Here is a 24,692-nt window from a genome sequence, read left to right on the forward strand (position 1 = left end):
GGGACTGGACCTTTCAGCTGCTCTGCTGATATGACGCATGACCCCCAGCACACGGGAGCTCTCTTCCTTTTCCCATCCCCCAGGAATTCCGGGAGTGGGTCCAGACCTTTGCTGGAACCCAGACCCACGATGTCTGAGTTCTCTTGAGCAGATAAGCAACCCGATCAAAAAGAGAAATCTATTCCTTTAAAAAAAAAAAAAACCTATCAGGCTGCATTTGGATGTGTGATGCGTGTCGGAGTGTGATGTCAGCTCCTGGGGAATCCCTCCTTCCCTTTCTGGGTGCCCTGGAGCCATGCACTCTGTGCCCCTTTCCCTTGGGTCCCTGCTTGCCAGGCACTGCAGAGCCCATGCCCGCCAAGCCCCCTGAGTGTCGGGTTTGCACCGAGCCACCGGTCAGCCCTAGCCCAGCTCCACTCATGTGGGTCTCTTCCCACCCAGACCGAGGGGCTCCCTCTTGGTTTGTGGCGGCTGGCGTTACCCCACTGGCCATGTGGCCCTTGAAGTTGGCTCCACACCCAACTCCCACCCCACAGTGCACCAGGCCAGTGTTCCCTGTACTATCCCTGTCTCAGTTCTAGTCCTGAACGCTCTAGAGCTTATCCATCCAGGGGCACCTCTTTGGAGTCCCGTCCTCAGCACCCCTCACCATCTGCCCCATCAGGGACCCCAGATGAACCCATTTTCCCTCTCATTCCTGTCGCCATGACAGAGCTGGTCTTGGCCAATCACTGGCACCCTCCACCCTCCACCACTTCCACATCTCCCAACAGTTCCTCCTTGTGGGTCGGAGTCACAAACAGCTGGCTCCTCCTCACTTCCTCCTCCCTGGGGACCAGAGCTATTGTCCTGCCCAGGACCCTCCCTGGCCAATGACAGCCCACCGGCAGAGCTCAACCCACTACCCAGAACCAGGTTAGTCGTGGCGGGGGGGGGGGGGGGGCAGGCTCTCCCATCTCCCAGAAGGGTGGGGTCCACAGCCAGGCCACCCATACACACTCCCAGCTCTCCCGGCTTCATTCATAGACCTCCTGGTTCCCAGCCAGCAGTAGAGGCCTCTGTGCGGCTCCAATCGATAGCCGGTCCACGTCTAAGCTTTCATTAAGCGTCTGCTGGCCGGGTCCCGCTGAGAGGGCAGGTCGTGTGTGTGTGGAAGGGAAGAGACTAGGTACCAGGACCTCCGACGAGACCCGCCTTGCTTCAGCACCCTGGAAGAGGGCAGCCCAGGGCTGGGGGGCAGGAAGCGAGGGCTCCAGGCCAGTCTCCACCTTCACCAACCCACTGCTCCTCTCTAGGCCCACCCTTTCCATCTCCGAGATTGGGATAAAAACCCTTCTTTGCCTGTCCTGCTTCCTAGGAAATCAGAGGTGACAGGGCTTTGTGAAAGGTTAAAGGGCTCTCCACAAAGGTCAGGGATCACTCCGGGAGGAAGAGGGCAACAGATGGAGGCACTCTCAGCTAGCAGCTGCAGAAGGCTAAGTAAGGGTGGAGAGAACTGATCTGACCACCTGTGGGGGCTGAGGGCTTGGGGCAGGAGGCAAGGGAAAGGACGGGAGAAGGAGCTCCGGCGCCCTGCCCCCTCTCCCCAGGAGCAAGCAATAGGTCTGATGTCTGAGCTGGCCTCCCACTCCTCCCGGACCCCTTTCTGGCCTCCTGGAGGCCCCAGCTTGCCAGGGGTCAGTCCCACAATTGCTCCGCAAAGACCAGCAGGAGTCTGTTTTCTTAGCCAGAGTGGTCTCTTCCCTAACCTATGCCTTGGGTTTTGGGGCTGCAGAACCCAGCGATGGTGAAGAAGCCAGGGCTGTGTCTGCCCCCCATCAGCCCCGTTTGACCTCTGAAGATCTCTTCGGGTGGCGCCCGTCTCCCCGACACTGTGAAGGTGCGTAGATGGGGCAGTGCTCGGGTCTTCCCCGCCCTGTAGCCCTTGGGCTATTTCCGGCAGGGGGAGCGCCGAAAGGAGAGGGCGTGGTGGTCGCCCTCGGGATTTATGAGAACCAGACGTCGACTTCCCCTGTTGCGACATCTGGGCCTCCTCGAGGCTCCCATTGTTCCCGCGGCGTAAGGTCCAGGACAGCGGCGGCCTCCGCCTGGCGCTCATCCCCAAGGGGCGCCCACGCCCCCATACACCCCACTATTCGGGCCACCCACCCGGCCCCCACCCACCGCGCTCCCGGGGCACGCTTCCGCGCAGGGGGGTGACTTTCGCCCCAAAGGGGGTGGCTGCAGGCCAGCTCCTAACCCCCTGGGCCCCAGGGCTCGGCCGCCGCAGCCGCAGCTCCAAGGAAGCTAGCTAGCACCAGCCGCGGGCGCGGTTCAGGCTCGGCGGAGGCCTGGGGGCGCGCCGGGGGCGGGGCCGGCGCGGCTCAAGGCGGGCGGGGGGCGGGGCCCGCGCCGGGGGCGGGGCCGAGGAGGCGCGCGCCGCGCGGGCGGGGGGCACGAGGGGGAGCGGGCGGGGCGCGCGCGGCGCGGGGCTGGGCTCGCAGCGCGCGGGGCTCGGCCGCCTGGACCGCCGAGCCGGGGCCGCGCAGGGCCCGCGAGGAGCGCACGAGCCTTCGAGGTTGCGGACGAGGGAAGGAGGAGCCGCAGCCAACGCCGGCGCCCGCCCGGAGGGAGCCCGAACCCGCCGCGGGCCATGAGCCGCCGGGCCCCGGGAGCCGGGCCGCGGTCGGGGCAGCGCTCCGCCGGCGCCCCGGCCCGCCCGGTCGCAGCTGAGCGCCTGTAGGTACGGTCTGCTTGTCCTCAGTTCCCTCGTCCGTCTCCCCAGACCCGGGCAGTCCCTGAGGGCGTGCGTGTGTGTGCGCACGGCTGCCCCGGGAAGCGCGGCCGCACGCGCCCTGGTCCGCGCGTGTCGTCTTTGTGTGCGCGGGTGGGAGGGAGCGCGACGGAGGGGATGCGCCCCCGGCGGGGACCCACTCGCCGACCCCCCCCTTCCCGGCCGGGCGGGAGTAGCGGGAGGGGCCGAGCCGCCTCCGGAGCAGCTGCGCCCCCGCCCCCTCCTAGGGCCCAGGGCCCGCGGTGGGGCGAGCGCAGCGGGCCCCCTGGAGGAGGGGTCTCCGGCTGGGGAGCGTCGCGAGGGAGCCCGCGTCCCTTCCCTGGGCTGCGAGAGCGGGGGGGCGGGCCAACCTGGAAGGAGGGTGCGAGCCCCGGGAGGACCCTATCCAGTCCACAGTCGCCGGGGCGACACGCCCTCCATTCGGCCCAGGCCGTCTTTCTCACGGTCACCAGTTCGGTCCGCCTACCCCGGGAGCTCTCCGACCGCCCTCGAGAGTGGGGAGGACCGCTGCGGGTGCCCGAGAGGCCGGCGCCTTTAAGAAGGGGCGGGTTCATGCCCTCCATTCAGGCCCTTCGGCCTCAGCCATTGATGAACCTGCGGGCCGCGCGCGGCCCGGAACCGCGCCAACCTAGCCCGCCAAGGCCAGGCAGAGGCTGGGACCCGGCCGGGCCCCGCCATCAGCCCACGAAGTGAGGTCTTCAGAGGGAGAAGTCTGCAGTGACTGAGGTCCCTTAGGATCCTCAGGGCGGATCGGGCTGCCAGCCTCAGGAGTAACTGAACGTGGATAAGCCAGAATCGGTGTTCACACCGACTTGGTGCCGGGGAGAACCTCAGGGTTGGGAGTCAAACCCGGGTTGAACCCTGCCTCTGCACTTTGAGCCTCCATTATGTACCTTGTAAAATGGAGATGGTGCTGCCTCCCTCCTAGCTGGGTGACCAGCAAGAGTTGTCCACTCCAACACAGGCCACTGATCATGGGGTGAGTGAGGGCAGGGGGAGGGAGGGGAGGTTTCCCTAAGAGGCTTTGGTTGCCTCTATGGGGGACGTGACCTGAACCCCCCCTCCCCCAACTCTGTGGCCACTTTAAACAGATTTCTTCCTTCTTGGCCTCTGCTCCATCCCGGAGGCGACTGGTCAGGGGAGTGACCTAGAACCTTCCAGCCCTAGGAACTTTGGGAGAGGTGTGGCAGTAGGGTCAGTGCTGTTAGGCTGGCATGAGTCAGGGCGTTTATGGGGGTCTGGAAGGCAGAGTTTCCCACCAACTGCTCCCTTCTACTCCTCTCTCCCTCTAGAGGGCATGCATGATGGTGGGCAAGAGATTCTGAAGCGGGTTAGTTGAATGGTTCTAAGGAATTGAGCGTTTCTATATACATGCTTTTCCTCTTACCTGTTGTGGAAAATGTGTCTAAATTTTCTAAGCCCTTCTTTCCTCCTTAGTGGGTCTCCTAGGGAGAAGACACACACACACACACACACAACCACAACGAAGAGTGGGCTTCCCCCAAGACTGAGCATTTGGTTTTGAGTTGATGTGCCAAGTCTCATGTAATCTTCACAATAGCCCTGTGGGTTTGGTACTATTATTATCCCCATCTTACAGAGAAAGAAACAGATCAGGGAAGTGAAATGACTTGGGCCAGAGCCACTCAACCAACAAGCCAGGCCTCTAAGCCACTTGTCTCTGACAAGAGCCTGGTCATTACCTCTTGCCTGTGTACCTATCCTGGGTTGTGGGGAATTAGGGTTTTAGGTGCCATGGGTCTCCTGGCTACTGTGTCCATGGGGTTCTTGGAGCCTGCCTCACTTCCTGCTCCTCATTGTCCACATGGGACCGAGGGGCAGTGGCATCCTTGGAGCCTTGGGGAAGTTTCTCTTCCCCCTCACCTGGTTAGGTCTGTTTTCAGACCTTCCTCTATCTAGAGGAGGTTATAGCCCACACCTCTTTGGGCAGATCAAGGCAGGGCATCAGTGTGTAGGATTATAGCATCTTTTGACTCCTCTGGATGATGCAGGGTTTGGGCTCCATTCTCCAGATACTTCGGACCCTCTGTGGATGGGGCCTACCTGGGGGTGGGTATAACACCTGCTGGGGGGTCATGGTCTGATGCTATTGTAGAGGGGCAGGAGAGTGAGGGTGGAGGCGGAGGGTGGAGGCGGGTACAGGACAAAGGGGGTGTTCCCAAGGCCTCCACCAGCTCAGGGGCCTGGCAGCTGTTGGGGCAGAGGAGTGGGAGCAGGTGGGGCAATGCCGGGCTGGGTGCTGAGACTCCGAGCAGAGAGCAAGCAGGGGTTGGAGGAAGAGGATGTAATAGAACTCGGAAGTGGTGAGTTTGAGGTGCCTGGAGATCAGCCACGGTGGGAGTTCAGTTGTTCAGAGAAAGACCCAAGGAAGCTTTATAAGCACCTGTTAGTACCCAGAGGTCTGGGATACTCAGATCTGAGGGGGGGTATTGGAGGTCTCAGGAGTCACTGGTATGGATGTCATGGAAAAGTCAGAAGGCAGACTGGTGGGCTGGGTAGTAGGAGTTGAGGGGGGTGTCTTGCAGGTATCAGGGGCTGGGCCAGAGAGGTCTGGGAAGGGTATGAATCCAGGCCTAGGTGAGATCCAAGGCACTGGGAGAGACTTAGAGGTTGGAGAGGGGGTGCCTCTGCTCTATACCCAGGGAGGGCAGGGCAAGTGCAGCTGGAGCCATCCCAGCCTGCACTCCACCTACAGCTGTCCAGGAACTGTCCAGCACCAGGTGCTTCTGAAGGAGGATGGGCTTCCCTCCTAAGCCCCCAGGCCCCGGCATAGCTCATTGTCCTGGGCCCCACTGCCTGCTCATCTGACTTCTATTTCCTCCAGGGCCCAGCTCTGGACTCCCCTGCCCTCCAGCCTGTCAGCATGCCCCTTCTCAGTGTGGGCATCTCCTTTCCTTTTCCTGAGGTGGGGCCTGGGTGCCCCCCCACCCGAATGCTCTCAGAGGAGAGCTCCCCAGGGACAGGGCCCTGTTTTGAGTAGCGCATGCTGCAGAAAGGGACAGATGGGAACTCGGCTCCACCCTTCCCTCTCGCCCATTCTATGGCGCTGGACCCCCCAGCATGTCTCCTGGCACACAGTGGGAACCCAGTGCAAATCCAGTGAATGATAGGTCAGTCACTGCCCTTGCCGGAACCCTCTTTACTCATCTGTACAATGGGCAAATCCTCTCTTGGCAGGGAGGATGTGAGGGGAGAAGGGTCTGAAACAGGGACATAGCTCAGCTGGATGTGGGTTCTCGGAAAAGACCTTGGCCACACTGTGGAGCCTGGATTTGTTGGGGGTTGGCGAGGTCAGTGGGAAACAGGGAGGCCAGGGAGGAGCCATCTGCTCAGAGCAGTGAGAGGACAAGAGGAATGGAGGCAGAACATTCATGAAATAGAAGCAAAGCTTTGATTCCTTAACCAGTTACCTAAGGACTCTTGTTTGTTTGTTTAAGATTTTATGTGTGCGCAATCTCTACACCTAACATGGGGCTCAGACTCGCAGCCCCGAGATCAAGAGTTGCAGGCTCTTCTGACTGAGCCAGCCAGGCGCCCCGAGGTCTCAGGCTGTTAACCTTCTCCACCGTCCCACATGGCAAATGACCAGATGAGGTGGGGGCCCGGGCAGGCAGTGGGGCCTCTGGCATGGGAGCAGCCGTGGGGCCCCCAAGGACCGGGGGTCTGCAGGTCCCAGAGCCAGCAGGGCTTGTCCAGATCGGGGGCATCCGTGAAAGCCCAGGGGCTCACCAGAAGGGCTTCCACCCTCCCTCAGTTGGCAAAGGCTGGCTGTGTGTGAAAGGCATGGGGGGGGGGGCCCTGAGCCCAGAGCTGCTCCGGCTCTTGACGGCCGCCCCCCAACGCTGCTCCTCAGCATGGGCCTTGGACCATGAAGCAGTCCGTGTGGGAGAGCAGGACGGTCCCCTTCCCTGCTAGAGACACTGCTGCTCCAAAAGGCCGGGCCCACCTGAGCGCCCTTCCCCCCAACCCCCTGCTACCCATACAGGGCAGGAGCCCCCAGGGCTCTTACTCTGCACCTGTCCCTGTCACTAGCCAGAGCGCCCTCCTCCCACACCCACTCGGCAGCAAAGCCCCAGCAGGTTCAAGGTTGTTAAGACCAGAAATGATGCCCACTTGGGCCTCCTCCGGGGTCATGGGGTGAGCACAGATATTCTGTGTGGGAGGCTTGGGGAATTCCAGCCACACCTCACTCGCCGGAGGCCTTGGTTCAGAGCCTGCCCTGGGGGGACGCGCTGGGGGCGGGTACTAGACTAGAGAGCCAACACCCAAGTACCCAACAGTGACACAGGGAATGTGCGCTGTGTACTCTGTCTCCATCCGCGGGGGAATCCGCGGGGGAAACTCAGGCAGCCAGCCCGTAGGCGGAAGGCACTCCTGGAGGAAGGACTAGCCCAGATGTGGTCTGTGTCCTGTGGGGGCTGGAGGGGACCGCCCCACAGAGGACAGAAGGAGCGTTCGTGGTCAAGGGTGGGGTTGGGTTGGCCAGGCCAGGTCCATCCTGAGAAGCCTGGAGGACAGGACATCGGTGGGCATGGTTGAGGCTGAGGGAGGCCTTGTCTTCTCTTCTTGTGTTGGGGGGCCCCAGGCAGAGACCACAGTTTCCCCATCATAAATGGTTCTTGGGGGGGTCACTGCCCACCCCAGCGCAGAACAGAGCACCCTCAGTTCTGACCCTCACCAGCCCTTTTGGCTCTTGGCTGTCTGGGTGTTCCCCTGAGCACGGAGCTGAGCGAGGGGGCAGGAGAAGGGTCAAGGACCTTGGTGCTGGATGAGCTTACCCAGGGGCAGCCCCCCAGGACAGCTTTTTGGGGTGCTGAGTGGCTAGCTTGCCCTGCAGGGTCTCCTTCCCTTCCCTGGGGGCAGATCGTCTCCTGTGGTGGTAGAAGCTCCCGCTGGGGTTCCCGCACACAAGGCCCCGAGGCCCCTGCAGGTTGTGGGCCAGGCTGGTGCCTCCTGCCCCCCCCCCAGGCCTCTGCCCACTGCGGGTTGGATCGATGGGTCGTCGGCCCATTAGCGGGGGAGGCTAGGCTGCCTCATCAATATTTTAAGGAATGACCTGGCCGTGGGGTCCGGAACTGTGTGTGGCAGGGGCTGATGATTGGCCTTCTTTTTTGTATTCCAGTTGTGAGTGCTATTTTTACCACCGGAAGGCCAGCCGCCCCCTCTCCTAGGCCTCTAACCGGGTGTGTGTGGGGGGGGGTGGTCTCCCATCTGGATTCCTGGCCGCGGGGTTAGGAGAATCCTTGGCTTGGAAAGGTGACAGGCAAGGACTTGATTAGGCTTCCCCCATCTCGCCTCCCGGACGCCCCCTCCCATCATGCGCCAGCCCTGGTGAAATGGGAACAAAAAATAACAGGAGCCAGGCAGGCCAGCGGAGCCTCGAAACCCACGGGGTGATGCATCAGGGGAGGGCGGTCTGTCCAGGTGGGCACCGTTTGTCTCCCACCCCTGTCTTCACAGAAGAAGCCTGAAGATGAGAGACAACCCCTGCCCGTCCCTGGTCCCAGGGGGGTGACAGTGGGGCCCCAGTCGTCAGCGTCCAAGGGCCATGACAGCCCCAGGCCTTGGAGGCCACTGCTCAGCACCCCGTTTCACTGATGGGGAGCCAAGGCCTGAGGAGACGCAGGGCCTGGCCTGAGACGGCGAGCCCACTGTTGCCCAGTCTGGCGCCATCCCGCACTGACTCAGCAAGTCTCTTCTGGCTCCCCGGGGCCATAGGCGGAGGAACTGGGACCCTGCCCACAGAAGCAAGAGGGCCAAGGACCACTGGGGCCATGGGAGCTCAGGGAGGGAGGGCCAGTGTAGGGGGGCTTCCTGGAAGAAAAGGTTTTATGCAGTCTAAGTGCCAAGGAGAATTTGAGTAGTCAGTAGAGTGAGGATGGCCATCCAGGCAGGGGCAAAGACCTAGGGGGGTCCCCAAGGCGCCGCTGGAGGATGATTCATCCATGAACCTTCCAGGCCAACCAGACGGCAGGGGCCGGGGTGAATTCGGCCGCCCTGCTCCTGGTACCTCTGGGATCCCCTCCCCCCTGGGGTTCTGCTTTTCCCATATCTGAGTATGGTCACCTGCAGAATGGGGGAGGGCCCTGTCTCATTAATTGGGTGACACACCGGCTGGTCCCTAGAGAGGGCTGGAAAAGCCTCCTGGCTTCACTACCCAGAGGTTGGCGGGGGGGGGGGGGGGAGGGCCCGGCTCTGCCCGTGGCCGCACATGGATTATAACGGTGCACCGTCTGTCTCCTGTGCTGTCCTTCCAGGGAGGGGTAGCCCTCCTTGCTATTTTAAAGTGAAGAAGCAGGCTCAGAGGTGGGAGTTGTGGTCAGCGTCACTCACCCAGAGGGTGGTGGGGCTGTCGGGCCTTGAACCCAGGTCAGCCAAGATCCCTGCACTTGGTCTCATCCCCAGTTTTGGCTCCAAGGGCAGTTGGGTTGGGGCTGAGCCCTCTTCTGTGGCCGGCGGCCTCCCCTTCCCAGAAAGCCACTTTCTGTGCGGGGCTCCCTGCTGGCCCTGCTGCTTTAACTTTGACCTCTGGAGGCTCAACCCCTGTCCTTTCCGTGTAGCCCCTCCAGCTAGACCCAGGGGACACTGAGGGCTGCTGGGCTTCAGGCCTACTAGGTTCCTGGCCAGCCAGCAAGGGTGGGTAGGGGAAGTCAAGGCAGGCCTAACCTCCCAGTGCCTCCCAGGCCAGTCCCTACCCAGGGCATGGCCATAACCACCATATCCGTGGCAAGTTCTCTGAGTCCCACCCCTAGCTCCTGTGAGGACTAGCTGGGACGCACGCTTTGAGAGCCTCCCCCCAGGGCCCTGTCCCTCTGCTCTGCCCCTTCATCCCGCAGGAAGAATGAGGAGGACCAGGGATTGATGTGCAAAGATGCCCACTGGGACTGCTTTCCTCCCTGCCCCCCCCCCCGCACCTCCTCCCAGCCCCAGGTGGGGCAGATGGGTGTTCACATTGGGAGTTGGCTTCCCAGGCTGCTGTGTCACCCAGTCTGAGCCTCCTGGCGGAACGGGGAGGAAAGGCCACTGTGGGGAGCACGGTTCCGCTGGGTGAGTGGGTGGGCTTGGAGCACAGGAACAGAGCCTCACAGGCTTAGCTGCAGGGCTTTCTCCCCACTCCCACCCCCAAAATGTGCCCCCTCAGCAAGTCAGGACAAGGCCTTGGCTCTCCACCTTCCCTAGAGGCCTCGGTGGTGGTGGTGGCAGGTGCATTCCCACCTCCACCCTCATTCCTGGCATATGCCTCGTGCCTGCCTTCTGCCCCCAAGGAGTGTCTATGCCACATGGGGAGACAGACATGGGAACAGACACCTGGAGCACCCGGTAATTGGCACCTTGCTAGAGGGGCTTCTGGGAGGGGACTGTTGGAGCTTGGAGGAGACACTCATGCCACACAGTGGGGGGAGGCAGGGGGGAGGTCAGGGAAGGCTTCCTAGAGGAAGTGGCCCCTGGATTCATTATTGAAGGATGAGTAGGAGTTAGCCAGATGAAGAAAGGAAGACGAGCAGGCCCCATTCTCCCCCAATCCCACCATGTCCTGAAAGTCTGCCTCCCAGTTACCGTTCATCCCTGCGGTAAGGTCAGTCTTCGTCCGCTTCCCTCTTCACTGTCATAAAGGCCAACGCAGAGCCCCCCTCCTCCAGGAAACCTTCCTAACTCCCAGCTACCCTCTTTCTCAGGCCCGGATAGGAGTCTCTGAGCAGCCCCGCCGGTTGGGAAAACTGTCCTCTGTGCGAAGTAGCCTCATCAAGTGGCCCGTTTCCTCCCTGGGGCTGTCCTGTGGTTATTGACTACAGATCAATGGCCGAGGTTGCCCCGAGGTGAGCGGGAATTCCCACGGTGCTGTATGGCCTAGAGGCCCCGCAGAGGATCTCGTAGAAGTGGGGCAGCTATTTTTTACCAGGCATTTAATTACAGAGTTTGGATCCCAGAGGAGAGATGAGCTGGTGCTCCCAGGAGTTCTGAGGGAAGGGCCATGCTGGGAAATGTGGGGATCCTGGGAGGACAGGTGAGGGCATGACCTTCTGTCTCAGTTCCCCTAACACCAGGCTGACCCCCTCAGACAGGGACTCCCCAAGGCAGGGCAGGACCTCATCACCCCACTTCCTCCCCACTGGTAATTTTCACCCTGGCCTAGGGGCAGGGGTGGAATATATAAACAGAGCGGGCTGGACCTGTGCCCCCAGGAGCGGTGGCCACCTTGGGGGACAAGGAGGCAAGGCCCCCAAATGCCTGGGCACACCAGTAGTTTGGCGAACCAGAGTAATATAGGCTGGATGGGCCTGGGAACAGGAGCGAACTGGAGTCCCTACATCGGGACCTCTTCAGGAAGGCCAGGTTTGGATGGGAGCTCGGAGGGAACAGCATTTCAGAAGGTGGGAAGAGTGCAGACCATGGGGACAGAAAGAGGTCTGAGAACGCAGTGCTTTCAGTGCCAGTATGAAAAACGGGTCCTACTTGGTCCACACTGGAAGGTGAGCCCTGGGGTCCTGGAGTCAGGGGGAGGATCCCAGGCCCGTCACTAACGAGCTGCGTGTTCTCGGGCCCCATGTGAGGGCTTAGGCAGTGACAGCTGTGACATGCCTGACACATCCATGTGTGAACGTGTGCTGGACACATCCATTTGTTCATTCAGTATTTTATTTTTTTTTTTAGTAATCTCTGTACCCAACATGGGGCTTGAACTCACAACCCTGAGATCGAGAGTCGCATGCTCTACCAACTGAGCCAACCATTCATTCAGTGTTTACCGTGCCTACCATGTGCCCAGCACTGGGGACATAGCCACTTAAAACACTGCATTCTCAGGGGAAGGGTGTGGTGGGGAGTGAAGGGTAGGACAACACAACCAAGCAAGGGAACAAATGGTATGTCAGATGGGGATAAGCACCACAGAGAAAAGTAAGCAATCCAAGGGCATGCAGACACCAGCGCTGGGTGGAACAGGAGCATTCCTTACTCTCAGTAGAGTGGGGGCCAGGGAAGGCTATTGGACAAGATTGTAGATGAGCAGAAACCTGAAGGAGGTGAGGGAGTGTGGGGGAAAGAACGTTCCAGGCAAGTGCAAGAGAGAATTGCAGGTGCAAAGGCCCTGGGGTGGGCCCCAGCAGCAGCCAGAGCAGAGTAGGTGGGAAGAGTGGCAGGAGATAGGCTCAGGGAGGTAAGTGGAGGCAGATCATGTGACAGCTTGGGTGTTATGGGTGGGACTTCTACTTTTACTCTGAGTGGAATGGGAGCCAATGCAGGATTATGAGCAAAGGAGGGACCTAATCTGTCTTGTTTTAGGAGTGATGACTCTGTTCCTGGGTGGAGAACAGACTGGAGGAGGGGGGGAGGGGATGAGTTGAAGTTCTGGGGGCCAGTGAAGAGGCTGCTAAGGTACCCCAGGGGAGAGAACAGGTCATGTGGGCCCCTGGAGGGCAGCCCCGATGATGAATGGAGGAAAGGTTGAGTTCTTGGCATATTTCAAAGGCAGAGCCCGGAGGAGTGCACACGACTTCTTCCTGTCCACCCACCTTTAGGGGCCCTCAGAAGAGATCGGCTTGGGAAGCTAGGTAACAGGAGGCTTGTGGGGACCCCAAATCAAAGCACCTGGGACCGCAGCCTCCGCCAGCCCCAGAAATGACCTCGAGAATGCCGTTTGAAGAGTGTGCCCGGGGGAGGGAACCCCCTCCTGCAGACGCTGCCGTCCTTCTCTGCTCTGAATGGCTGCATGATGTCGCCCCCCACCCCAACACACACACAGCCCCAGGGAGCCCCGGGGGGAGAGGGGCCGGGTGGGCGCTGAGGTCCCAGAGTCACCCCGCGCTCTTGTCGCCCACAGCCGCAGGGGGCTGCGATGGGACGGGAGCCATGAATGGTGCCGCCCCCGGCCCCGCCGCCGCCGCCCCCGCCCCGGTCCCCGACTGGCGGCAGTTCTGCGAGCTGCATGCGCAGGCGGCCGCCGTGGACTTCGCGCACAAGTTCTGCCGCTTTCTGCGGGACAACCCGGCCTACGACACGCCCGACGCCGGGGCCTCCTTCTCCCGCCACTTCGCCGCCAACTTCCTGGACGTCTTCGGGGAGGAGGTGCGCCGCGTGCTGGTGGCCGGGCCGGCGCCTCGGGGGGCAGCTGAGCCCCCCGACGCCATGGAGCCCGAGATGTCGGGGCCCGCGGCACTCAAGGCGGCGGCCTACGGCCACTCGCGGAGCTCGGAGGACGTGTCCACGCAGGCGGCGGCCAAGGCCCGCGTCCGCAAGGGCTTCTCGCTGCGCAACATGAGCCTGTGCGTGGTGGACGGCGTGCGCGACATGTGGCACCGGCGCGCCTCGCCCGAGCCCGACGCGGGCACCCCCCCGCGGGCCGCCGAGCCCCCCGCTGAGCCGCGCGACAAGTGGACGCGGCGCTTGCGGCTGTCGCGGACGCTGGCGGCCAAGGTGGAGCTGGTGGACATCCAGCGCGAGGGCGCGCTGCGCTTCATGGTAGCCGACGACGCGGCCGCGGGCCCGGGCGGCACGGCCCAGTGGCAGAAGTGTCGCCTGCTCCTGCGCAGGGCGGTGGCCGGCGAACGCTTCCGGCTCGAGTTCTTCGTGCCACCCAAGGTGAGCGCCCGGCCCAGCGTGGGGGGCAGCTGAGGGTGCCAGGGCGGCCTGCCCTCCTCCATCCTTCATCCGGGGCTCCTGGGTGGCCGGAGCCTCCCAAACAGGGAGGGCGCCTGAAACGTGTCGGTCCCCGGTGCAGCTCCCAGGCTGCAGCCCAGCCCCTGGTGGGTGGCCCTTACCTGGCCCAGGTCTTGAAAGCTAAGCTTCTAGCTGTCTCCAGCTCTGCTGCTCACCTGAGTGCACCATGCCCCCTCCCCAGCTTGGGGGCTCACCATCGGAGCCCTGGGGGCGGCTATGGGCCCCCTCCCCGTTGGCACACCTGCCCTGTTGGGAAGGTGGGAATAATTGTAACAATAGTGCCCATTTTCTGAGGGCGTACGGCATACCGAGCCCTAAGCCTGGTGCGTAATCTCATCCCCCCAGGCCCCCCACAGGGTGGGCATCACAATCCCCAGGTCACCGAAGAGAGAACAAAGGAATACTCAGAGAGGAGGTGTGGCCTGCCCAGAGTCACAGAGCTGGTGGGTGGCAGAGCCGGGCTAATTATACCCACCACCCTGGTGGTCCTGAGAATGGAGGAGCGTGGAGGTGGGAGCTACTCATGTGCTGGGAGGTTCGGAAAGGTGGGAGGTTGTGCTGGTGCGGCAGCTGGCAGCACCCCAAGAACCACCCAGCCCTCCCTCGCCGCCCCCCCCGGCCCTCCCTACTCCCCGGCACCTTTAGTCACCCTGAGCCTCTCGCCTCTCTCCATCTCCCAGGCTGTCAGACTCTGGGTGCACCTCCTTGCCTCTCTCTCCACTGGAGGGGCAGGGTGTGGGCTCCCCAAGGCTGGGCGCCCACGAGCTGCATGGACTCTGGAGAGATGATTTCCCGGGGACACACTTGTTCCCTTGAGTCATAGGACCCCGACTTCCCAAGGGATTTTTGCCTGCCAGGCCCCCTACCATTAGGCCCCTGAGAGAAATCCTAGACCATTAAGCCCAGCTCCACCACTTGTCAGAGACTGAGGCCCGGTGAGTAGGGCAGGCGGGGTGGGGCTGGCCCAGAGTCGCCCAAAGGGCAAGGACAGAGGCCCAGGGCTCAGTGCCTCTGGGCCTGAGTGGCAGTTACAGCTGCCCGGCTGTAAATAGCGTCCGCTGCCCTTGGGGGAGGGGCTGCAGCAGCTGGGGCCTCTCTTTTAAAAAGTCTCGCCCGTCCTACCAGTCACCACTCGTGCCTCAGCTCTGGAGGGGTGGCACCGCCCGCCGGCCCTGGCCAGGGAATGGGAAGGATCAAGTGTGGCTGGAGTAGGGTCAGAGGCCACTCACTGAGCTCGGACAGCCGCATCTCGAAGGCCGGGCGCAGGAATCGGCCCCTCCGGCCAGTGGGAGCCCAGCTAAAGCCCCCAGAGCAGGCCGGCACCGTCCATCTGTGTCTGTTCTCCCTACTCCGGGACGCTGAGCCCCGGCCCCGCTGGCCGGCAGGATGGCCTGCCCTGGTCCACCGAGGCCCTCAGTCCCTGCTCCAAGCCCAGCCCTGCCCCCACTGGCTGGCGGCCAGTGCTACCAGGAATTCCCATCAGCCTGCCCACCCAGCGTGCGGCCCTTCCCTTTTCCTCCAGAGAAAGTCCCTGTTCTGGAGCCCAAGCCCTGCCGGGAAGCTCAATCTCAAGCCAGCCCTGGGGGACTTTAAGGCCGTGGCCAGGAGCCCTGGAGCAGAGTGGGGAGGGCCTAACACAGAGCGGCCCTCCCTGGGAGCCCTGACAGCTCACCTTGGTTCAACCCCACACTGGTCCCTTTTCCTCCACCCGGGGACACAGCCCTGCCCCTCTCCAGGAGTCCTGTTCTAAGTCAGGGACCCCAGAGCCATGCTCTGGAAAGTCTGCTCTAAAGGGGGAGGGCAGCATTTTTTTTTTTCTCAAATGAACTAGGATGGACTAGAAATTCTCTTACTCCATCACACACAGGATAAATATTGTCTGGTGAGACGTTTCAGAGACCTTAACTAAGTACATATGTAGTGGGTCACGATGTCAAATCTATTGCATCTGGGTCGGGGTCAAAAATGTGAAAACTACAGACGTGGTAGGTACACAGGGCAGGAGGGCAGCCCGGGTGGAGTTTTCCCCTCAGGGCTCAGAGGTGGGAGACTCAGAATTGGGTTCCAGCTCTGTCTGTGACATGACTTGTGTGGGGAGGTCCCGTTGTTTCCCAGAAACTCCCTCAACTTACCCACCTGTGAGCAAGAGCCAGGGCTGCCATGGTGCTCCAAGCTGAGGGCGGCTCTGACCTCTGAGGGGTGGGAGGGTGCAGAGGCTCTCAGAAGACCCTGGGTGACTCTCTCACTGCCCCTTCCTCTGGCCTCCCAGGCCTCCAGGCCCAAGGTCAGCATCCCTCTCTCGGCCATCATCGAGGTCCGCACGACTATGCCCCTGGAGATGCCAGAAAAAGACAATACGTTTGTGCTCAAGGTGAGCCCCACCCCCGGCCCCACAAATCCCCCGGCCGCCCCAGGCCACCTCCGCCTTGGGCAGCGCAGCCGGAGGTTACCGCGGCGGGAGAGAGGGCGAGGAGCCTGCCGCAGGGCGCAGGACCGGCCGCAGATGCCGGGCACACAGCTAGGCCTTGAATCCGGGCCTGGGGCTACAGCGCCGCGGGCTCTGGGTGTCACCCACCATTTGGGGCCCCCCGTTCCTATTTCCCCCTGGCCCAGTGAAGCTCCCCTGAGTTTCACTTCCTTGCCTCCCTTCCCCAACTGGAACCAGCATATACCCACCCCACAGCCCGCAGCACTTATGCAAATGCCCCCGTCCCTGGGCACTGGAGTGTGGGAACCTGCCTGGTCCCACGGAGGGCACAAAGGCACCGAGGATGGGCGGGGAGGCACCCCGGTGGGTCTGGGGGCAGCTCTCTTCCTTTTCCCAGGCTCCACCTCGCCAGGGTGGCCTGCTTGGGTTGCTGAGGACACGGCTCCAGGCTGCCAGGGCTGTGGCCCTGGGCCTCCTCGAAGCATTGGGTGTTTGTGAAGCCAAGGCCCCAAGGAGGCCTGGTTCCACCCACCCCAAGAGGCGTGAAGCCCCACCTTCCTCTTCAGGCTCCTCGTTGGGTTTATGTTTTACTCATCCTTGTTTATTTAGCCACAAAACTCCCTTATTCATTTAGCAAACATTTGCCAACCTCGTACCCTGAGTCACCCCAGGCCCCCGGGGGCTGAGGACATAGTCCCTCCCTGCCTGGTTTTCTTGTCTGCTGGGTGAGGCAGACAAGAGCCTCGTCCCCGACAGCCGGCCGGCCACCGTGCTGCCCACGGCGCCCAGGAGCTCCGAGGCAGAGGGACTCACCTGCCAGCCCCACTCTGGGCCTCAGTTTCCCCATCTAGTCAGACAGGGTGGAAGGTGGTCTCTGAGGCCCCTCCCAGCTCTGAGCTGCTGGGAGGCAGCAACTGCATTTTCACCGGAGACACACCCGAAGCTGAGAGCCCGGGGCCTTGGCATCACGGAGATCTGGGTTCAGGTCCCGGCGCTGCCCCTGAGTGCGGGTGTGAGCAAGTCACCCGACCTCTCTGACCCTCAGTCTTCTCCTCTGTAAAGTGGGGAAAACCTACCGCCTCCCTCACAGGGCCATTGGGAAGAGGTCATCAGATATGGGCGGGGTGACGCTCTGGGCACTGCCTGTCCCAGTGGCATGGGGCACAGAGGTAGAGTTCCAGGCACTAAGGTGTGGGAGCCCCTCAGCTCCGTGTGCTAGGCCAGCCGGCCCTTCTTGGACTTGAGGGTTGTGATGCTCTTTCACCCCATCTCCGGGGTGCCAGGTCAGCGTGGCTTCCTCAGAGGCTGCATCTCCAGGGCCCGAGGACCTGAGCTCAGTGGGGCTGGACATCATCCCCCATGATCCCCACTGCTGGGCCCAGGAGGGAGGGGCTGTTGAAAGTGCGGCCAAGGCTCTGCCCCGGGGACCCTGGCCTGGGCTTGGGGTGGTGCCCGATGGTGACCACACTGTCTTCCCTGCTGCCCGCACCGGTGAGCCCCCGTGGCGGAGGGGTGGGATGAGCCATTTGCCCTGGAGTCTGCAGCCCTGTGCTGAGGGCTGGACTCCGGGCCACCCCCTCCCCAGGTTGAGAACGGAGCTGAGTATATCCTGGAGACCATTGACTCACTGCAGAAGCACTCATGGGTGGCTGATATCCAGGGCTGCGTGGACCCCGGGTGAGTGCCCAGGTGGCCCCAGGATGGGTGGATGGGGTGGGGGCCCGGCCGGGTAGTGCCCCATGGTCCCCCCCGCCCTTACAGGGTGAGGTTTCTGGTGAGGGCGGGAGCTGAGCTTGGGAGATAGGTTTTCTCATGGCAGTCCTGGCCAGGCTCGTCCGGACCCCAGTCCCAATCGGCTCTTTGGAGCCTGCTCCACAGGGCCAGGGCCTAGGGAGCTGGAAGAAAGTCGGACTGGGACTTGTCCTTACTCCAGGGGAATCTGAGAGCACTAGGACATGGGCAGTGGCAGGGCGAGCCCAAAGGGCCAGAGGTGGCAGAACAGAGGCAAGGCCCCGAATCCGACCCTGGGGCTCAGAGAAGGTATACTGGTAGAAGTACTCCCCTCCTCCTCCGGCCTGAGCCAGGCAGAGGGGACCGCCCAGCCAAAGATGGGAGGGGCGCAGGGGATGTCCAGGCCTTTGGGCAGCTAGGCGTAGAGCTGAAAGGGGGGGCTGTGATGAGAGCCTGGGAAGCTGGTAGGTCGGGGGCAGTGGGGAGCCATGGCTAGTAATAAGCAGAGGGCAGTATTGGGCAGCTCTGTGAGGAGGAGCAGCGGGGAGCCTGGCTTCATGGTCCAGGAGCGATCCGGAGGCCGGGAGTAGGAGGGGCAGGCTGGCCAACAGCCGAGCATTTGGCTCTTCTGGCTAATGGGGTGAGCCAGGCCCGGGGGGAGGGGCTGCTGCTTTCTAATTAACAGCTTCATTTGAGGAAGCGCAATTAAAGGCCTGAGTGCCTTCCAGGCCCCCCTTCCCTGCCCCATCCCCCAAATGGCTGTGATCCATCCCCTGCCACTGCCCCCCAGCCATCTACCCTGCAAATTCTTCCCCCAGCCCCTGTGAAGGTGAACCTCACTTTGCAGTCTTTTGGAACTGGCTGGGTCCCAGACACCTCGTGTCACAGACAGGGAGGCAAAGGCCGTGGCAGGGAAGGGAGCTGCCCTGCCATCATTTGAGGGACACCCCCTGGGGTCCCAGGAGGAGGCCAGCCCCTCGTGGGTCAGTGGGAAGGACTCATGTGGCCTCAAGGAGGACTGCACCCACTCGGAGACCTCTCCTTATGGCCTAGGCATGTCCCTGGTGGCCACAGAGCAAGCTGATGGCTTGAGACAGAGGGACGTGGAGGCAGAGGGACCCAGATGAGCAGGAGAGGGCTGCTGCTGGCCATGGGGACTGTCAGCCATCATTGGGGGCTCCGCGAGCAGCCCGTGCTTGGGGTCTGAGTCCCATGGCGAGACACGGTTGTGCCTTCCTGCCTTCGCAGGGACAGTGAGGAAGATGCTGAGCTGTCCTGCACCCGGGGAGGCTGCCTGGCCAGCAGAGTGGCCTCCTGCAGCTGTGAGCTGCTGACGGATGGTAGGTGGGGGCGGAGCTGGCCGGGGGAGGGGGAGGGCAGGGTTAGAGGGGTGCTGGTGCCCGAATAGCCCGACAGACGGATGCGCTTCCCCCCCCCACCTCTTCTCCAGCAGGGGACCTGCCCCGGCCCCCAGAGACAACAGCAGCCGTGGTGACAGCTCCACACAGCAGAGCCCGAGATGGCGTCGGGGAGTCCCTGGTCCATGTCCCGCTGGAGACCTTCCTGGAGACACTGGAGTCCTCGGGTGGCGGCGGCAGGGACAGCAATAATACAGGTGTGCGCACGGTCTTCTCTCCCTGGGCCTCCTTCCTGCCCCCCCACACCCCTCCCGCAGGCCACAGGGGCCCTCCTGAGCCTCAGAAGCCATGATGTCCCATCCCACCGGGAACACTGCACGGCAGCTCAGTGGTTCTGGCTTTTGTGGGCGAGTCCGGGAAGGTGATCCCTCCCACAGGCCCTCGAGTCCATAGAAAAGGAAGGAGTGGAGGGTAAAGGGTTGGAACCAGGGGTTGGGGACAAGGAGACTTGACTTGTTCCCAGGTTTCCTGCTGACTTATAGAGTGACTCCAGGACAGTCGGTCTCTCTGTGCCTCAGTTTACCTAATATGCTGAACTAGTGAGTTGGGTTGGTTCCCTGACTCGTTCTAAGAATATTCAAACAGCATTTTACATGCAAATACCCAAGAAGCTGTGGCATCTCTTCTATCGTTGACTAACCCCTTCCGCTCCCCCACGCCCCTCACATTCCCGTCCCTCTGCAGGGGAGGAGGGAGCGGAGCCGGAGCCGGAGGCCGAGCCTGAGCTGGAGCTCTCCGACTACCCCTGGTTCCACGGGACGTTGTCACGGGTCAGGGCAGCTCAGCTGGTGCTAGCCGGCGGGCCCCGGAGCCACGGCCTCTTCGTGATCCGCCAGAGTGAGACTCGGCCTGGGGAGTACGTGCTGACCTTCAACTTCCAGGGCAAGGCCAAGGCAAGTCAGCCGGGGCGTGGAGAGGGGGAGGCGGCAGTGGGGGGGAGGCGGGGCACACGGGGGCAGTGTGGCCAGCCCCGAGGGACGGGTACTGAGGTGGTCCTGGTCCTGAGGTTGCACCTGTGCTCCAGGAGCAGGCATGACTTCCCACAGGTGTGCCCTCAGCCCACCTGCATCCCCCCACACACCTCCCTGAGGGGTGCGGTCAGCCCTAGATGTGGCTTCTTAATTATCCAGATGGGGAAGTCACCCACTGGTGGCTGAGCCCACAGGAGGCCGGGCCCTTCTGAGGGTTTCACTTTGACCCTATGCACTGGGGATCGCTTACCACTAAGGCTTCTGAGGGTCTTTGCCCACAGCCACGCTGGTGCAGGGCCAAGGTCAACCAAGGCCCTCCTGCCCCACCCACATGCAGCTAGCCCGTCTCCTTCCCTGCTCAGGTCAGTTCACCAACCCCTCCTGAGCCCCAGCTCTGAGCTAGGCCCGTGGCAGCCCCAGGGTCACAGAAGCACACACAGGTGGGCCTCAAGAGCTGGGCAGGAGAGGAGGAGGCAGACTGGGCCACAGGGCCGCCGTGCAGGGTCTGCAGGGGAAGCGGTTCTCCTGACCCCACCAGCCAGAATAAGGGGTCAGTGACCTGAGGTGTGCAGTGGATGGAGAATCCTCGAGGTGAAGAAGGGAGATCCAGACAGGGCACAGCAAGGGGGTAGCAGTGTGCCCAGATGGGGGGCTCTCGAGGAAGGACACTGTGTGCTAATAATAATAAGGTGCAAAGGAAAATAAGACAGAAAAGTCAATGATGTTGGGGTGGGGGGGGTTGTGGTTACAATGAGACCAGAACGGGCGGGAACCTCAACCCCGCTCCCCCCACCAACCCAAATTTCCGATAAGGCAACAGACCCAGCCCCGGCTCCTCCCAGGACACGGTTCCGGTCCGTCCCTGCTGGAGGAGGGGGCACCCCAGGACTCCTGCTCCAGTCCCGCCCTGGCGGTCAGTGTCCCAACCCCCAGCTGGCCTGGCACCGGCCCTCCCCTGGCTCCCCGGGCATCTCTCCTCGGCAGCGTGGAAGACGCAGCACCTCCCCCGGGGCGCATCCTTGGGAAGCAGCTGCCCTTACCAGCTCCTCTGGCAACGGGGCGTGTAGCGCTGTCCCTGGCAGCCCAAAGTTTCCTTCTGGGCCAGCACCGCCTCATGTGGCCTCGCAGGAGTGCCTGGATCTGACTCGTGCCCAAGCCAGAGGCTAGGATGGTGCCCAGCCCTCTATGGGGGCATGGCGGGGAGGGGGAATGGGGGGTGGTGGAGCAGGGTGGGAGGCTCCTCTCCTTCCTAGGGCATGACCCAGCCTGGAACTCGCCCCAGCTGCTGCCCTCTCAGAGCTGGGTGACTGTCCAGGGTTTGACAAGTTAGTTGTGGGGTAGAGCGGGACCTCCAGCCTACTGCGTGCACGCCTCCTAGGCAGCGCCTTTCACCTTCGGATAATAAGAGTCTGGAAGGTTTTCCCGAAAATTGAGTTGCACCTTCCCCCTGAGCCCCAAGTCTGCCTAGGCCTATGCCCACAAATGCCCTACCCAGACTTGAGGCTGTGGTAGGACCCCACTAGGCTGTTCCTCTCCAGCTGAGCCCCTGTCCTGGGCTGCCAGGAATGCTCCCTGGGTTCACCACACTGTTCTGGCAATTTCTGGCCCTGCTGAGCAGCAGAACTCACTCATGGGACCACCTTCCACCCCCAGGGCTTCTCTGTCCTTTATGCAGGTGGCCAGGCCAGCTTCCCCCCAGAGACAGCCACTCTTCCTCCTGCGGGACACACATTGAGCAAAATAGGGCTGAAGCCAGAGACCTGTGACTCACCACTAGAGACCACAGGCTTGTGGCTCCTCTCCCTGCGGCACTTGTCACATGCAGGCCCTGGAGACCCACGGAGGAACCAGCCCTGTTCCCTGTGCTCCAGGTGCTCCCGCTGCAGCACCATTAAGAAGGACATGTGGTCGCTCCTCCCCAGCTAGACTCAGGGTCTTTACTGCCCCCCCGGACCCCGGGCCTTAGCTCTGCAGGAACAGCAGGCAGACTCCTAGCCTGCCAGGGTGGGAGAATCACACAAATGAGTTTTCTTCCTAGCTCTGAGACTGTGGATGACTCCCTCCCTCCCTATGCCTCAGTTTCCCCATTGCTAACATGGGGACTACAATCTCTACCTTCTGGGGCTATTGGAGACTAGAGATGGGGGTGCAAAGGGCATGATGCGTGCGCTCCTAGCCTGGGGACTAAATGCACGGCTCCCGTCAGTCCCCAGCCTGGCTGTTACCCTCCTTCCCCATCCTCACTACTGGAGTGACCCCCTAAGAGGGGGCTCAATGTGTGAGGTGCCCCCACTCTGACACAGCCCCATATGGTCTCTGTGAGACTTGGTAATGACCCTCAAAGGCGCTTGCAAAGCAGTTGGCCAGCCCGGGCCCCCACCACTGACCACGCCGTCCTGTGCCCACAGCACCTGCGCCTGTCCTTGAATAGCCACGGGCAGTGCCACGTACAGCACCTGTGGTTCCAGTCCGTGCTTGACATGCTGCGCCACTTCCACACCCACCCCATCCCGCTGGAGTCCGGGGGCTCTGCAGATATCACCCTCCGCAGCTACGTGCGGGCCCAGGGCCCCCCACCCGGTAAGACTCCCCCCAGCTGGCCTATGTGATGACTCAAGAGGACAGACAGGTGGGCCGTGCGGGGAGGGCGTCACCCACAGGCTGCTGCCCAGCACCGCTAGGCCCCGTGGGATGAACACCAGGTCTTGGGCGGTTGTAAGCAATCGGGCCATCAGGGTTGGAGGGAGAGTGGCCGCGCAGGGACCGGGTCCGGGTCCGGGTCCTGAGTGACTGGGGGCAGGCGGAAGGTGGTCGCTCAGAGGCAGCGCTGAGGGATTCCCTAGACCTCTGCAAAGCTGGGGCTCAGCGCAGAGCTGCTGAAGGAAGTGTTGGGGGGGCGGGGAAGGGGGTCCGGCACACGTGGGTTTGTGTGTGCCCTGTCGCCCGTCCCCGTGACATTAGGTATCCAGGGAGGGGGGGCTGGAACCAGGAGAGCCAGGCCACCCCGTTCCTGCGGGTCTGCGCGTCGGCGTGTGACGCGCCGGGGCTGGGGACGGCGGGGGCGACGGTGCCCGGCTGGGCCCTGACGCGCCCGCGCTCTCCCGCCACAGCCCCGGGGCCCTCGGCCAGCGCCGCGCCCGCGCCCCCCGCCTGCTGGAGCGAGCCGGCCGGCCAGCACTACTTCTCCAGCCTGGCCGCGGCCGCCTGCCCGCCCGCCTCACCCTCGGAGGCGGGCGGCGCCTCGTCCTCGTCCGCCTCGTCGTCCTCGGCCGCGTCCGCGCCCGCCGCCCCGCGCCCCGCCGACGGCCCGCTGAGCGCGCGCAGCCGCAGCAACAGCGCCGAGCGCCTCCTGGAGGCGGGGGGCGGCGGCGCCGACGAGCCCCCGGAGGCCGCGCCGGGCGAGGGAGCGCGGGGCCACACGCGCGCCGTCGAGAACCAGTATTCCTTCTACTAGCCCCGCGCGGCGGCGCCAAGGGCCTGGGGCCACCCGGCCCCGCCGCCCGCCGTGCGGTCGCCCCCCCCGCCCCGTGCCCGTCCATCCGGCCGTCCCGCGGACCCGGCCGGCCCCAGCCCGGCGCTGGGTGGGAAAAGCGAAGCTCTTCAGTGAAGACATAAATGTTATTAAAGAGCCTGTTTTAGGGACTGCACTCGGCTCTCCTGTCATCCTTTTTTCTGCCCTGGTCTCGGGGACTGCGGGGAAGGAGCGGGGGTACCACACATGGCATCCCCAACTCCTCCCCCCACCCCCATTGAGCCCACAGTGGCCTGGCGCCTGCCCGGCCCCCGCCCAGCTCTGTCTTTGAGGGGACCCAGCTCCCCGTCCAGCAGGGAGACGTCCAGGGGGGAGACAACCGGCAGTACCTGAAGAAGGCATAGAGCTAAAGCGCTAGGCCCCACAGCAGGGCTCAGGGGAACTGCCCACAGGGAAGGGATGGGGGAGGGGGCTTTAATGGAACTAGAGTGAGGGGTGACCTGAGCAGACGCTTGGGGGCAAGAATGCAGGGTGGCAGAGGGTAGGGGAAAGAGGAGAAGGAAGAGGTCTCTTGATGCAAGGACACGGTGAAGGCGGGGCGGGGAGCAAGTCATGGGGGCCTTGAATGCCAAGATGAGCTGGTCCCTGGCCGCTGGCTAAGAGAGAGTAAGGTGTTCCCGTAGGGGACTGCAGGTCAGTGGCTGGTGGGGCAGGTTTCCTCCACATTAGCCCTTTGGGGGATTGGGCAGTGGGAGAGGCTGGTTGACTCAAACTTGGAAGAGGCCTGAGGGCCCTCTCACTCTCCCCTCCCGCAGCCTCAGCCCATGCTCCCCTGCAGGCAGAAGTCCAGCGGGGGCTCCTGTGTCCCCGGGCACTGGAGACACGACCTCAAGGTCACAGCACCCCAGCCCTTGGGCACTACTCCCCCTGAGGAGGATCTCCTTCCCACTGAGCTAAAGAGCACCCCCCTCCCCCAATCCAAACACCTGGGGCCACAGACCCAAGGTTCCCCCCACCCAGGAGTGCCCTTGCAGGGCCTGCGTCCATATGTGTCAGACCCCCAGGTCAACCCCATCCTCCTGGGTCTGCAGCTGCAGCACTCACCGCCCTTCCCCACATGAGGGGCATGAGCACCCCCACTGGGCTCCCAGGGCTTTGCTGCTGTAGCTGCCCAGTCCCGGTTCACAAAATGACCCGGGAGTGACTGAGCATTGCTCCTGCT

At 62.8% G+C, this 24,692-nt stretch overlaps 1 protein-coding gene across 7 annotated transcripts; it reads left to right on the plus strand.

The window, feature by feature from the left end:
- The first annotated feature begins 57 nt into the window (after positions 1-57).
- Positions 58-23,645, plus strand: SH2B2 (SH2B adaptor protein 2). 7 transcript variants are annotated; one of them, XM_078074433.1, is made up of 10 exons: positions 58-915; positions 1,775-1,879; positions 12,615-13,372; positions 15,720-15,821; positions 17,464-17,555; positions 18,858-18,949; positions 19,060-19,224; positions 19,712-19,920; positions 22,407-22,578; positions 23,109-23,645. In XM_078074433.1, the coding sequence occupies exons 1-10, from the start codon at positions 873-875 to the stop codon at positions 23,450-23,452; spliced, it is 2,082 nt and encodes a 693-aa protein (XP_077930559.1). In that variant the 5' UTR covers positions 58-872; the 3' UTR covers positions 23,453-23,645. The 7 variants fall into 7 exon arrangements, with proteins under 7 accessions (XP_077930559.1, XP_077930557.1, XP_077930560.1 ...); XM_078074431.1 differs by lacking the exon at positions 58-915 and adding an exon at positions 10,471-10,611 and having other exon boundaries at positions 12,313-13,372; XM_078074434.1 differs by lacking the exon at positions 58-915 and adding an exon at positions 10,471-10,611.
- The last annotated feature ends 1,047 nt before the right edge of the window (positions 23,646-24,692 follow it).

This window comes from Halichoerus grypus, chromosome 6, assembly GCF_964656455.1.
Source record: "Halichoerus grypus chromosome 6, mHalGry1.hap1.1, whole genome shotgun sequence".
Taxonomy (NCBI): Eukaryota; Metazoa; Chordata; class Mammalia; order Carnivora; family Phocidae; genus Halichoerus; species Halichoerus grypus.